The following is a 15,986-nucleotide window of genomic DNA, read 5'->3' as shown; positions in this document are numbered from 1 at the left end:
AAGAATTGGCCTTGGTAGAAAAGAAAGTACATGAAGGACAGGTGGATCATATCGATCCAAAGCTCGACTGCATTTTTGTCATTTTACCCTCCAGGATTTTAATGCAAAGGGAAGAAGACCATATAATCCAGAAGATGGTATAATGCAGTTCCAAATTCAAAATAGTATGCTATTCTGTTGGTAATAATGGATTTTTCAGAACCTCTCAACATAGTTACTGACTCTAAGTATGATGAAACAGTGGTATTACATGTTGAGACTACAGAATTTATCCCTGACACATGAGAATTAACTTCACTATTTACTCAGTTACATTATATAGTCAGGAAAAGCAGTCATCCTTTATATATGACTCACATTTGATCCCATATGGGTCTGCCAGGCCCTCTAGCACAAGGTAATGATGAGATTGATAAATTATTGATAAAAAATGCGCTGGAGGCCTCAGAAATTGATAAAAAGCATCAGTCAATAGTAATGGTTTAAAAAAGGATTTTTCCATAACTTGGCAACAAGCCAAGGAAATTGTAAGAAAATATCCTACTTGTTCCTTTTACAATCAGACTCCATTACCAGCAGGATGTAACCCAAAGGGTACTCAGAGGAATGAAATCTGGCAGATGGATGTGTTTCACTTTGCAGAATTTGGAAAATTGAAATATGTACACCATAACATTGATACTTGTTCAGGATTTCAATGGGCAACTGCTTTGAGCTCTGAAAAAAAGCTGATTCTGTAATCAATCATTTGCTAGAAGTTATGGCCATCATGGGTATACCTGCAAAAATCAAAACTGACAATGCTCCAGCATATGTCTCTGTTAAAATGAAACAGTTCTTTGCTTATTACAATATAAAGCATATTATAGGTATACCACATAATCCTACAGGCCAAGCAGTTATAGATAGAGCAAACAGAACTCTAAAGGATATGCTAAATAAACAGAAAGCAGTAACAAAAACCCCCAGAAATAGACTACATAATGCTCTATTAACTTTGGATTTTCTCAATGCTAATGAGTAAGGAACAACAGCAAAGAGACATTAGATAATAGAAAAAAACTACAGAATTAAGTCAGCCTATATACTTTAAGGATGTGCTGACCTCAGAATGGAAACCAGGATATGTGTTACATTGGGGACGAGGTTTTGCTTTTGCTTCTACAGGAGAAGATAAGCTGTGGATACCATCAAAATTGATAAGGTTCGATTTGAACAAGAGAGACTTCTTAATTAGAAGAGGTGATAGTTCATGAACCAGCATGATCATCCAATTGAAACTAACTTATACCATAACATATGCCTTTTCATTTAATCAGATATAACTTGCCAAAAGGGAACCTCCCCAAAATTAGTCTTGGGGAAAGGTTTTTGTTTTTGTCTTTTAGGAGAATGAAGGTTAAGTAATCTGAAGAACACTGGACAAATGAGACATCTGAAGAAAAAGAACAAATCCTCAAAAAAAATGTCCAGAGAAAAAGATTAAAATGGCCTATTGGTCTATCATCTATAAAATTTCATAAGTCTTCCTAAATGTTTTTTTTCCACACTTCTCTAAAGACATAGAACACTATTGGTCTTCTTGTAGTGCCAGTTCAATTAAAATTTGAAGCTGGTTTTGGAGTTGGAGAATGGCTCTCTCCTTTTTAAACCCAAGCATGTTGTTAAAAGGAAAATACAAACTCCCTGTATCATACCAGAAAAAAGAGCCATGTTCTGATATGGGACCAAAGGAAAGAAACAGACAAACAAATAAAATTTAAGGGACTATTCTATTACTACTAATCTCAATTCTTTCATTCTATTCTGATTCTTTAAACTTTTATTAAAGTATGAATTTTATATCAATTTACAAGATATACATATATATATATATTAACTTTGTTAAGATATCAATGGTCATACAGAGTACTAACTAATTCTAGAAAAGGGGCTTCAATTAGCTGCCAATACATGTCTTTGTATTTGAGTCTTTATCAGTGTTCTGCAGGAAATCATGGCTATGCCTAACATCAAATTTGAAGTCTCCAGGAACAAGATGGGGCTCCACAACAACAAGTATTCTATGTGGACAATAATAATACCACTAAGCTGACAAACATCATCTACAGATCAGCTTTGGACTACAAACTACTAAGAGCAATTTTGAGATGGCTAGCTGAGATGATCCAGTTTCACAGACTACTTGAATAAAGACTTGAAATAAGCCCTGAACTTTGGCATTATGCACAGACTGGACAACAAAGGATATAGCTACCTTTCCTAGAATTTGACAATTAACCCAAAATTTTTCTTTTCAGAATAAAGATACCTTTGCCCATATCCAGCCTGAAGCAATTTTAAGAATATGACGCCCACATTCCCAAAAAGGTGGTATGGGATGCGTGTTTTCTTGGTCTTTTAATGGGTTTTGTGTCTGGGATAATTTTCATTGTTTAGGAGGTTTGGTTACAAGTTGTTGTTAAGGGTTAGGAAAAGGGCTAAGCAAAGGAGATTAGATTTAAGGTTCTTGTTTAAAAAAAAAGGATATGTGGAAATGATAGCATAGAGGGTAGATTAGTGAATCTATTCAGAAAAATAAAGAGAAGATACAATACAGATAAAAAGATAGATTTTTGAATCTACTTTTAAAAGACAATTACTAGTTTTAAATACTTTACATTGGATTGGATTTTTGTATATTGTGTACAAATTATATATATATATATATATACATATATATATATATATAGAGAGAGAGAGAGAGAGAGAGATTGATATTGTCAGAAAATGCCATACATATATTTCTAATCTTGTTCAAGATATTGTACTTAGGCCATTCTTTTATCAATGTTATGCAATTTGCAAATTCTTGAATGTTATTTTTACCAACTATTAGGACATAAAGAAATGGAAGTTAATAGTTAGACATTACAATCGAACTAGTAGTCATATTAGGTATGTTTTCAAGATCTAGCAGATATATTTTAGATAGGTCATCTTCAAATCCTTCAGAGATCTACAGAATATGGCACTTAAAATGTTTTAATAACTTAGAGATTTTTTTCTTTTTTTATGACTATGAGACATGTTGACTCCTGGCAGTACCAATCTACTTCAGAGAAAATATGAGCATTGAAGAAACTGCACATGGAGTTAACTTTCTTTGTGGCAAAATTTAGCTACTGGATAACAAAATATCCTTGAATTGACTGCTGACAAACAGGACAAAATGGACAGACAGGACACAAAACAAAGGACTACTGATTCTTGGCAAGATAAGTGTGGTTGTGGCTTTAACAAAAGCCATCTTCTGAGGCCAGGACAATATGGCACCCTCCCTGAAGTGGCCTTCGCAATCCGGAAAAAGTACAGTGCCCTTTTCTTTGAAGGCAGCTAAACTGGCAGTGGACCTATGGCTTCTGATGTGCAGTACAACAGCAGCTGAAACAGTTATTCTTGAAAGAGTAACTAAGCTGACAGAGTCTAACCTCTCAGTGGTAGACTGGCATTTAATAGAGAGATGCAGAGAAGGATGGGATGCTGAGATGAAGCCACACACACAAGCGAAGAACAATGGACAGCTGAATTAAAAAAACATCAACAATTTCCAAAATTTAAAATCCTGAATCATGACAGGACACTAGTAGAATTCAGGTGTTTCTGGTACATGGAATACTCTCACCAAATGTGAGGTTGAACTGTTGGCCTTGTATACATTCTACTTCACAAATGAGTCTGTCAGATACGCTAAGCCTATAGGCTGAAGATGATGCCCCAACACTGCAGAGAAACCTCTGGTGACTGTCCAGGCATCTGGCTGTTTCTGTCAACTCACAATTTTTTGGAAGCTGCTTGCATGCACTTCCTGTTTTTATTTTTTTTAGGTAATATTATTTCCTTCTTAGGTCTCTGAGGGAGTTAAAGATTAGTTATAGTTATAGTTCAAAATCAATTATAGTTAAAGATTAGATAGTTATAGTTTTCCTTGTTAAGAATTTTTGTTTTGTTTTTTGTTTTTTTGTTTTACGAGACAGGGTTTCTCTGTGTAGCTTTGTGCCTTTCCTGGAACTCGCTTTGGAGATCAGGCTGGCCTCGAACTCACAGAGATCCCCCTGCCTCTGCCTCCTGAGTGCTGGGATTAAAGGTGTGCACCACCACCGCCGGGCCCTTGTTAAGAATTTTAGAAAAGAAATTCACTAATGAGGTGTAAGTGTATTGAAAGACATAGTTCTGTTAGTAATATAAGTTAGAATAGAAAGTGAATTAGGTATATTTTGGACTTACCAAAATAGGATAGATAATGGAATATTTTCTCTGACTTTGTCACATGCAAATGTACTAGACATTGTTTAGGTATTTATTGCTTGTATATATTAAATATAGTTATTATACTTATTGCACATAGTTTTTTTATATTAGTTATAACTTTTTTCTTTTTTTCTTTTTATTAGAATAGAAGGAGAAAATATGATGATATTTTATTTGTGCTGAAATGTGATTTTATTTGCATGTTAATAAATAAATTTACCTGGGCATCAGAGCTAATAGCAAGCCATAGCAGGAGCTGGGTGATGATAGCACATGCCCTTAATTCAATCACATGGCAGGCAAAGTCTGTGTGTTCAAGGACATGGCCAGCTTGATGACACATGCCTTTAATCCAAGTACCAACCATAGAGACCTGGAGGTCTTATAGACAGGCAGTGAATAAGAAGTCATGCGGTTAGGTTTAGAACCAATGAGAAGGCAGAACAGAAAATCAATATAAAGACAGACACACAGGAAGTAGGTCTCTTTTTGAGGGGAAGGATGACCGGGACAGCGAGGGGTAAGAAGGCAGTCTTGGTCTTAGCTCTTGGCTGCTGCTCTGACCTCTTGGGCTTTTAACTCTGCATTTGACTCTGTGTTTCTTATTTAAGAAGACCATTCAGAATTACATCTACATATGTGTGCTATCCACACATTACCTTTGGAAGTTGAGTCCCTAGGACTGGAGTGACAAATGGTTGTAACCACCATGTGGGTTTTGGGAACCAGACCTGGGTCCTATGAAGAATAGCAAAAGCTCTTGACTACTGACCCATCTCTCCAGGTTTCTGCCGAGAATTTTATAGAAAAATGGTAAACATTAAAGTATAGCTTTGTGTACCACATATTCTTAATGAACTTTCTATGAAATGTTGTGTTTTAATTGTAGTTGAAGTTTGGAAAATGTGTTCTCAAGCCATTATCATATTTTTAAAATTCAGATGAAACATTGCTAATTATGGTCATATTTGCTGAGTCAACATTAACTGTTTTCTTTTATACCAAATCTTCTGTTTTATCTCAAGGTTCCCTAGCAAATTTTTCAGATGCAGATGTAGAAAAGACTGTGGTGAGACCGGGCTACAGTAGCTTCCTGATCACAGAAGTTAGAGATCTAAAGAATGTTTTATCCCTGGCTACTATGCCTCATAAAATAAAATCACCTTTGAACTTCCCAGAAAATTCTTGGTTCTTATACAGCTTTGGCTCAACAAAAGGACGGAATTGGACCATAAGTTTAAAACCATGTAATTATTGGGTTCAACAAGATGATCATGATATTGTATCCCTCAATGTTGTGAAGTATCTTGATGTGGGAAACAAAGCAAATTATGGACTTAAGTTGATCCCTAATACAAGAGGTAAGTTCTCATTTATAGAAAAGGAAAAAGGAGTTATTTCTTTTCTTAAGTATAAAACATAACTCTTTGATATTCAGTTTGGCTCTGTGATGCTAGGATTCTACTACTAACAGAGTTAATTCTAATTATGGTTGATGACTACATTCTAGGCTCTGTATTAAATGTTTTCTAGACATTTTTAATGTTTGCAGTCACCCTAAAAGTCTAGATAATAATAATTTTATAAACCAGAAAATGAAGGTAAATTGTAGCATAGTTTTTTTGTTGTTGTTGTCCTTCTAAATGAAACCCTTTTAATTTCTTTGTTATGGCAAAATTTCTCTTAGGTATTTTTAAATAGATTTATTTTTATTTTGGGTCTATGAGTGTATTGCCTGCAATATCTTCCCCATAAGTCTGTGCATGGAGGCTAATAGAGGGTATCAAATACCCTGGAACTCAGTGACACATGTGTAAGATAACCTGTGAGTGCTGGGAATCAAACCAAGATCCTCTACAAGAACATCAAGTGCCCTTAACCATCTCTCTAGCCCCTATTTCAGGTATTGAATTCAAGCAAAATGGATTTTACATAAAATGCTATATTATGTCTTATATTTCGGCATATTTATTGTAAAAACATGTAAAGCTAGGCTGGTAGGATGTCTCAGCAAATTAGGGCACTTTCTCTTTTTTTGGTTTTATAAAATGTAGTTTTATTTTATGTTACTCTGCTGTTACTTAGGGCATAACATTTCACAAGGCTTTTCTGGGACTACAGTCAATGATTAGCAAACACACAGCTCTCTGAAGAACAGTCACTGGACACACTGGACACCCTCTCACATGTGTGTGAATCTGCATGGAAAAGTACTCAACTTTAGACTTGGACTTGTGTTCTTATTTCTCCTTTTTAGTGTATTAAGAAAGGACATGCATTTTAATTTGCCCAAAGCAATGCTTATGTTCTGGCAGCAACATGCTACTTCTATTACAAGGTAAAGGGAATACCAGAGCTACAAAGGCAGGAGGTGTAAGTGAATTTTTATTGGGAAGGAAGTTGTCAACTCAAACAGCAGCAAATGAAGAATGCATGAAGGAAACTCTGTTGTCACAGACATGACCCCAAGGATATGTGACACAGGAGACATTTCCATCTGTGACCTCAAGACTGAATGCATTAAGAGCTTTTCCCATTTATCTAACACTTCTGGATTCCTACTAAAAAGGAGTATGCAGGAAGAGTACTGAAAGGTTGCTTCTGAAAGGAATTCTCTAAAGAAGGGTCAGAGAGGGAATGTAGAAATCAGGAAGTTATTATTACAATTACTTTCTTTCTTTTTTTTGCGGGGGGCGGTGGGGGGCGTTAAAGACAGGGTTTTTCTGTGTAGGTTTGGTGCCTGTCCTGAATCTCGCTCTGTAGACCAGGCTGGCCTGGAACACACAGAGTACTTTTGATTACAATGCACTACATTTCCATATCTTCACAGTAAAACAAACATGGCCACTTGCAGAACTGGTTCAGATGCCATAAATACCAAATGCACTGTCAGTCCTCTGCACAAGTGTCTGGAACTTACTTGTGTGTGTATGAAATAAAACTATTGATACTTTTCTATAGCAGTAACTGCACACCAGGAATGCCAAGACAACACAAATCAAGGGATAGAGTTTTCCCAAAGCTGAAGTGTGAAAAGACTATAAACAGTTGATCCCATACACATGAACGGGCTTCCTTGCTAGAGGAAATCCAAGTGGAATAAGGAATGGAAATGTAAAAAGGTTTTCTTGAGGGGACAGAGGACAACACCTGGCATGCCTTTAGTTTTCAGCCCCATCCGCTGCATCACATTCTTTTCCTGTCCTATGTCCATAATGTTATGTTGTCTCTTAGCAACTGCATGATGAGAGGGCTGTCTCTGTAGGAGTCTTCATTTAGTGTAAGAAGCTCTGCAATAGCCTCATCAAAAGCCATTTTAGCCAATGTGCAGGCAAGCTCTGGATTATTAAGGATCTCACAGTAAAACACAGAAAAGTTAGCCGGGCGGTGGTGGCACATGCCTTTAATCACAGCACTTGGGAGGCAGAGCCAGGCAGATCTCTGTGAGTTCAAGGCCAGCATGGGCACAAAGCTACACAGAAAAACCCTGTCTCAAAAAGCCAAAAAAAAAAAAAAAAAAAAAAAAAAAAAAAAAAAAAAAAAAAAAAAAACAGAAAAGTTAAGAGCCAGCCCCATGAGGATTGGATGTGTACGTTGCTTCTCTTTCTTGCTTATATCAAATGCCTCTTGGTAGGCTCCTTGGGAATTATCTATCATTTGTTTTCGATCATCGCAACATGCTACTTCAGCAAGATACTGGAAATAATCTCCCTTCCTCTTCAGATAGAAGACCTTACTCTCTGGATTAGTTGCATTGGCTATTAACTACTTATCCAACAATTCCAGGACTGTGGTGCAGTTGGACCTCAGCTCCAACTCCACTTTCTCCCGATAGTCCTTGATCAGCTGCAACTTCTTCTCGAAAGTTTCGGTCTTCTTCTCGATGCTCAAGATGACCCTTCAGGCAGTTCTGCGGCCCCAGACCACTTTCTTGTAGGCCACTCACTAGCTGGAGATTTCTCCAGTCCTGCTGGGGGGGGGGCAGTTCTGCAGCCCATTTATAAAATAATCACTCAGAAGCTCGTATTAATTAAAATTGTTTGGTCCTTAGCTCAGGCTAACTATTGACCAGCTCTTACATCTTAAATTAACCCATTTCTATAAATCTATAGCTTGCCATATGTCTTATGGTTTACCGGTATGTTACATCTTGTTACTCCTGGAGGCAGCTGGCAGCATCTCTCTGCCTCAGCCTTCCACTTCCCAGAATTCTCCTCTCTCCTTGTCCAGCCTATACTTCCTGCCTGGCTACTGGACAATCAGAGCTTTATTTATCAATCAGTCATCCACAGCAGCCTACAGCAGGTTGTGCTCATCTTTGGACAGCTAAGTGCCCTGCTCACTCACGGCTTTAATGCAAGTGGCCATGTTGTCATAGCACTTGGCCTGCTCGGCCAGCTTGGCCTTCTGGATAAGCTCAGTCTTCTCCATGGCGAGTGAGGGCAAGCGCCAAGCCAGATCCAAAGTCCTCCTTCTAGTCTCTACGGCTGCAACACGAGTCGAAATTAGGGCACTTTCCACCAAGACTGTTACCTCAGAACCACAATTCAACATAGTAAAGAGAAAGAACTAAGAACCAAGTCCCACAGGTGGTCCTCCAACTTTCCAAAGAGCACCATCTCACACACATATCCACATTATTATGCAAGACACACTCCCACACACACAGACACACACAGACACACACACACACACAGACACACACACACACATACACACACATCATATACACACAATAATAATGAATTAGTAAAAAATAACAATATAAGAACTTTTAAGAATTTAAAGTATTCAAAACCACAACTGTCAGGGCTAAAGTTTCTCTGTAGTAATAGGATTTGCTGAATCATTACAGATACTAGCCAGCAAAGGACCAAGTCCTGGGACAACTACCAGCAGCAGGGCTAGATAGCAATTGGAGAAAGGAAAGCATAAGTTCTGTACATTGAAATGACATAGATTATAGATAAGAGCAGTGAGAGAACTCAAAACAGGGGCAGTTTTGAGGGAGATCGATCATCAACAAGAAGTAATTGTTGCTTGAGGTTGCCAGACCTCTTTGCTGGTTAGAGTTAATAACATGGAAATTATATCCATATGCAGGACAGAGTTGCACCTGCTGGTAACCATTATGATTTAACTAAGTTTCCAATGTATATGCATGTATTGTCATTGTGAAAGAATCTCCAGTGTTCAGGAGACAAGTGTTGGCAGGTAAGAATCAGGTTTATTATGTACCCTGAAGAAGGAAGAGCTAGTTCCTTAAAGCTGTCATCTCAGGCTCAGAGCTTGTGATGGTTTCTGTTGTCAACTTGACAAATAAGATTCACCTGGGGAAAAAGGCCTGAGCATGCATGTGAGGGATTATCTTGATTACCTTAATTGATGTGGGAAGACCCATCTTAATTTTGGTGGGCCCATTCACCTGGACTGTGGGAAGTGGAGCAGCAAGCCGTACTGTTCTCTGCTTCTTGGCTGTGGATGAAATGCCCAGCTGCTTCAACTTGACTTCTCTACCAGCATGGACTGTACCTTGAGCCGTGGGCTGAAATAAACTCTTCTTTTTGTATGCTGCTCTTGTCAGAGTTTCTATCATAGCAACAAGGAAGAGCTAAGACAGGGCCAAAGGATGTTTTTATGGGCAGAGTCAGTGAGGCTGCAGGCTGGACAGGCTTGGTAAGGAAGAGTCTGTGTCTTCTCTAGAACATCATAATGGATTTTGCCCTTATACTAGTTTGCTAAGGAAGGGCTAGAAGTCTAAATATGACTGAAGAGATGAGTACTGGAGAAATCAGAAGAGAGATGTGCAGTCAGTGTGGCACATTGAGAAGAAATTAGATAAAGAGGCCTAGGTCTGTCTTTGAGAACTGACATGTTTCAGGTTTTTATAGAGGATGAGTTGGAGCAGTAGAAATAATCTAACAATTTCAGTCAAGGTGTGGTCTGGTTGCTCATCCTCAGTTCTGGGCCTACATGTTCCTTCAGAGTTCATACTGCTGCCAAAGCCAGAAGAGACAAACCAGTTCCTGTGAGATGATTGCTCCTGTTGTGTGCACAGCTCCTGTTATTCCCAGTAACGTCAGGTTTAGGACAATGATTGGGAATGGAGTTCTGAACAGCACATGGAAAGGCTCAGGGAAAAATGCTTCAGTTACTCTTACTTCATCTTTGAAAGGACCTGAGACAGATTAGATGCTGTGGGGGCTTCAGGCCTCCTGCCTCATAATAAGAGGCCCTGGAGATGCAGTGAAATTCTGGCAAAGTCAGTTGCCAACCCAAAGTGGCAGGTGCCACACTGAGTGTGAAACATCCATTCCATCACTGAGTGCAAGTCCACTCCCCCTCTTTCCCATTGGTTGGATATTGCAGAAGGTAAAGACTTTCCCATCTGACACCTCAGCTTCATCATCCCTCATGCCCCCCATCTCTCACCATTCCAAATTCTTTCCCTAATCCTGTTTTGCAGATGTTCAGTCTTATAAATCAGCTATTGTGAAGTTGTCCTGTGATGTAACTGGCCCAGAATCTGCTTTAGTCATGGCCCCACCCCTGACCTCTTTTGATGCATGCACTTAGTCACAGAGTATGCTGTCTGGATTTTTTTTTATTTTATTAAGCTGCATTTTGTTTGTGTTTGTGAGGGTATATCATTCCATACATGGACTACAGTGCATGTGTGAACATCAGGGAACAACTTTCAGGAGTAAGGTCTCTCCATCTACACTATGGTTCCCTAGAATGGAACTCAGGTCATCTGTATTGTAAAGGGCAAGTGCCTTTACCCTAACCCTGTATTTTCCCACTGGAGATAAACCTTGAAAGAAGTTCACCAAAAGGCAGACAAGCAGATGTCAGCCTTTGGGATGGGAGACCCAGCATCTGATGTTTCTCTGAAGCCATAAGACATCTGTGTATTGAAAATGAAACATATTTTATTTCTTATAATATTCCTTATTTGTATATGTACACTCTTTGAATAGTTAATATGTACATATATAGTTAAACAGGAGTCTGGTGATGTCAGACTTTCTTTGAACTGCCAGACTCCAAATAATGACTCAGAAGCTTTTTATTAATTATGAAAGCTTGGCCTTAATTAGGCTAGTTCCCAACTAGCTCTTATAACTTATTAACTGATTTATATTAATCTACATTCTTTCCTATGGCTCATTACCTCTCCTCTGTACCTGCATCCAAATTCCTCAGTGTCTGGATGGCCAATTCCATGCACCTCAGAGTCTTTCCCAGAGTTCCTTTCTCTGTGTGCCTATACTCACCTGTCTAACTATTGGCCAGCACTTTATTATATGATTCAGCTCTTTATTAAAACAATAGGTGCCTTAAGCAGGCAAGGTAAAACAGTGACACATCTTTACATAGTGTGATTAAAAAGCTGCAACAGTCTGGCCCAAAGTAAAGGACAGATCTAAAATGAAGATGGGAATGCCAAGCTTTTGTCTTTTTGGTTTCCTGGTGAACCCTAGTGAAAGTTGATGCTTTTTAACAAAAGCAGTTTCTAGGTGCCCGTTTTTATCCGACATCAAGTCAGAGATGTCAAACTTTTTATCCCATTTGAGTCACTCTTCAGATGTCTGCAAGTTTTAGCAAAGCTTTGAAGCCCTACAAAGTGGCATGCACAACTGTTAGAGCTCACATAGCAGAGGTCTTATCCACATAAAGACAAATGTGAAGACACTAATGTATGACATCCAAAATTCATACTATCTTAATTTCTATAGGTGCCACCTATCTATTAAGAGGTAAGGGGCCCAGAGTTTCTTTGTCTTCTATCCCCTGGCTGTCACTAACTGCCTTGGCTTTGCCTCTGTATGGGTACAAATCCAGTAAACGATGCCAGGAGATAACAGAGTGAAGGAAAGGCTTTCTTCTTCCAGCAAGAAAGAACACACTGGGAATAATTTCCAAAGCAATTTCTCCCAGGGAAAAAAGGCAAAAAGCTGTACTTTTCTTTTCCTTTACTGAGAAAACGTATCCATACTTACATAGGTATGTTGTTAGATGGAAACATCCTTGAGTATTCTCAGTTCAAGCTCAAGGTCATGAGTTGTTCAAAAGAGGGGGTGGCATCTAGGAATTCTACAGGGCAGAAAATGTAGTATTACAGTGGGCAAAGTTTACCCTAGGTTGCCTAAAAAGAGTGAGTCAGAGAGACTGGGATGTTTTCTGATTCCTAGGTTTCTCTGGAGGAGATTTTCCCAAACCAGTAAGTATCACCTACAAGTCTCTGAAGGAGCACTAGAGAGACGGCTCACATGGCTCTTTATAGAACTGAGTTCAGTTCCCAGCACACACAAAAACTTTGCAGGGATATCAATAGTCATTTAAAGGGCATCAGCTTCCTCAGCTCCATAGTTGTATGTAATGTACAAATACCTGCCTGGTACCAAACATAACCAGTAGTATCCAAGTGACCTTGCTATCCATTTGAGAACCTGGATGAGAAGTGAGGAGTGGAAGGGAAATCCATGTTCTGAGGGAAATATCTGTGAAGGTAAACTTTTCTAAGAACTATTAAATTGCCAATCATTATTGAGTTGTTTCTACGATTTTCATTATGTAATGTTAGCTGTTGGCACTGTTTCCATAGGTATGAAACTACTTCAAGTCCCACCAGTCATTGTGATTGTTGGAAACCCAGCCTTACTGGAAGTTAAGACGGAAGGCTATTATGATGTCACTGATAGTTACAATTTGAATACTCATGTAGCTAGCAAATTTTTCCATAAAGTAAGAGTTTTTTAAATTACAAAGCAATCTATTAAAATAGAAAATATAGACTTAGTAGCTATGAAAGACAAGCTTAATCCTTCCATCAAGGGTATAAAGTACACTTAACATGTATGATATTTTATAAGGCAGGGTGGATGTTTTGATAATGGCTAGACACATGAGTTCTGCTCAGGAGTGTTGTACACCTTTAATATCAGCACTCTGGGGGGCAGGAGCAGGCAGAGATATCTGAGAGATTGAAGCCAGCCTGGTGTATATAGTGAGTTACAGACCAGTCAGCACTATGTAGTAAGAGAATCTTAAAAGAATAAAAATTAAAAAGCTTTTATATTTTTACATTTTTAAGTCTTTTTTATAATTTTATCTTTTGTGTTCTCTTTATTGATAATCAGAATTTCTCTCTTGCTCTTTTGTGCCCTTCCAGTTCATTTTCTTTTTCTTTTTCTTCTTTTGATTTCTTATTTCTGTCCCATGCCCCTTCCTGTTTCCATATTTTACCTTAAATGTTTTGAACCTCAAACCACACTCCAAATTATTTTTAGCCATTTTATTGTATATGGTTATTGATAACATAGTACATGGCTTTAATATATTTTGTTATATTCCTATATCTGATTTAGTTTGATAATGCTATGCATATGTCAGTTTATTTCCCTCCGCCTACGTCCTGCTAGGGTCTAATGGTCAGCTTTAACTACCAACTTGGCATAATCTACAATCACCTGGGAAAGGTGTCTCAATAATCTTGTTTAGATCACGTTGGCCTATGAGCATACCTAAGAAAAATTTTGTTAATTAGGTTAACAGAGGTGGCAATACCCACCCTGGATATGAGAAAACAGAGAAACAATATTAACAATCATCAAGACAAAAAACCCTTGGTGCTGGGAATGTGGCTCAGTTGGTAAAGTGCTTGTCTGGCATGCATGAATCCTGGGGTTACATATACCAGGTACATTAATACTTACTTATAGTCCCACCACTTAGAAAGTAGAGGCAGGAGAAAATAATCAACTCGTGCAAGTTGCCCTCTGATCTGTACAACACACACACACACACACACACACACACACACACACACACACACAAGTAAATGTAGAAAAAACTAACCACAAAGCATGAGACTACCTCAGTCAGTCTGTGTCAAGGGTTTTAAATAGCTCTTTTAATGTTGTTTTGCATCTGCTACTTGTTGACTTGCTCTATGCTTAATAAACTCATTCATTCAAAACCAAAAACACAACTACCATAGATCATTCTCTGGATCATTACAAACAATGTTGGGGGTGTTCCAGGGATTCTAACCTTCATTCCTTGATCTTTCCAGGGTTCTACTTCACTATCAATGATTATATGGGAAGCCTCAACTTCATGCTCTATAACTACAGTGTTGCCCATCATGAAGAGCAGTTGCAGCTACCTCAAGACTCTACAACACATTCCTGGCAGACAAATACCACGTGAAGACTGGATTAGTGGAGTTCACAAGGACAGTCAGGGTTTCAATATGATCAAAACTCTGCCGGTAAGAATTTTACTGTAGCACCTTTAAGAGAACAAGTGATGTGTTTCTCCTGTGTACTCCCATGGACAGTCTGTGTTAGCATTTCTGCTCTGAGGTGCTCTAGCACTGCCATCATTTTCAAACTGGGTCATTTTGAGAACATGATGGTGAGGATCCATTTGTAAACTGAGAAAACCTTCTGAACTAACGGTGTTTCTTACTAACTCCTCTCATCACTATTAGTATCATCATACAATGATGGTATAATCTTGGGCTTTTGTGATACATGCAGCTGTTTTGACTTACAATAACGTGTCTCAAACTAATGCATCTGATTGGTCCTATTTCTCTTTGGGTTTAAGTTTGTTTGGTTTTGTTGTTGTTGTTGTTTTTTCCTCAGATAAAGTTACAAAATGTTGAACTTGAACTTTCAGTTCTGCTGTAGACAATATTATTTCAATATAGTAATTTTTTCTTTTGTTTTGTTAGACTTGTGAGTCCAACAAATAATTTTGTTTTTGTGTGTATGAGAGTGGCCAATGTGCACATGTGCAAGTGTGTGTGCAGGTATGTTTGCCCATGTGGTGTGGAGGCCAGCAGTTAACATCAGAATGTCTTCCTCAATTGTTTCTCTGCCTTATTTCTGAGGCAAGGTCTCCCACTGAGCCTAGAGATTTCCCATTTTCCCTAAACTGGCCAACAAGCTCCCAGGATAGGCCTGTCTCTGTCCTTAGCATTGGGGTTACCAGTTCATACCGCCACAATTAATTTTCACCTGGGTACTAGGATCCAAACTCAGGCCATCACACTTGAGTAGCAGACACTAAGAGCTGAAATATCTGATCAGCCATTTTTGTTGTGTTTTGTTTTATTTGGGGATTCCTATGACCATTTTAAAACTAAAAATTAGCTGATATACTACTTTTAGTTTTGTGACAGAAAAAAAAAATAATAAAATTTGAAGGTGTGTTCTAAGTGCATTATGGAGCCTCTTCTGTAAAATGCTTGGATACACCTGCATCAACTTTATGACAGCTGTTTTAAGTAGTGAAAGTCATTTTCACCTCATTACAGGTCAGGATTACATCATCACAGGGTAAGGTTTTTGAAACTATAGAAACTTAGGGGTACAGATAATGAAGAGGAGAAGTTTACTGTAATGTGTGGAGCTGAATGTGAAATATTTGCATGAAACAGTTGTCTAGAAAAACAAAATATTTGTGCCTTGATGAATAATAACACGTGGCCCTCTTTCTTTGCTTAAACACTTGCAGATAAACTACAGACCTCCATCCAATATGGGAATTTCTATTCCTCTCACAGATAATATTTATCATGCAGACCCTAGCAAACCCAGACCAAGAAGTCTATTTCACAAGTCAAAGGTAAATAATTTGTCTCTAAATGAACTAATGCAGTGTTTGTTTTATATTTAAGAAAT

The 15,986-nt window shown here is 38.2% G+C and overlaps 1 protein-coding gene across 7 annotated transcripts in view; it reads left to right on the top strand.

The window, feature by feature from the left end:
* LOC143266738 (cation channel sperm-associated auxiliary subunit beta-like) overlaps positions 1–15,986 on the top strand; it is a 167,839-nt gene that overhangs the window by 122,739 nt on the left and 29,114 nt on the right. For all 7 annotated transcript variants that reach the window (XM_076551262.1, XM_076551264.1, XM_076551265.1 and 4 more), the window contains 4 exons: positions 5,316–5,651; positions 12,899–13,038; positions 14,369–14,566; positions 15,820–15,930. In XM_076551262.1, coding sequence (XP_076407377.1) covers positions 5,316–5,651; positions 12,899–13,038; positions 14,369–14,566; positions 15,820–15,930 — 785 coding nt within the window. The remainder of the gene's footprint in view (positions 1–5,315; positions 5,652–12,898; positions 13,039–14,368; positions 14,567–15,819; positions 15,931–15,986) is intronic.

Source organism: Peromyscus maniculatus, chromosome 14, assembly GCF_049852395.1.
Source record: "Peromyscus maniculatus bairdii isolate BWxNUB_F1_BW_parent chromosome 14, HU_Pman_BW_mat_3.1, whole genome shotgun sequence".
In the NCBI taxonomy this organism is placed as follows: domain Eukaryota; kingdom Metazoa; phylum Chordata; class Mammalia; order Rodentia; family Cricetidae; genus Peromyscus; species Peromyscus maniculatus.
This window is presented reverse-complemented; position numbering and strand designations above follow the sequence as displayed.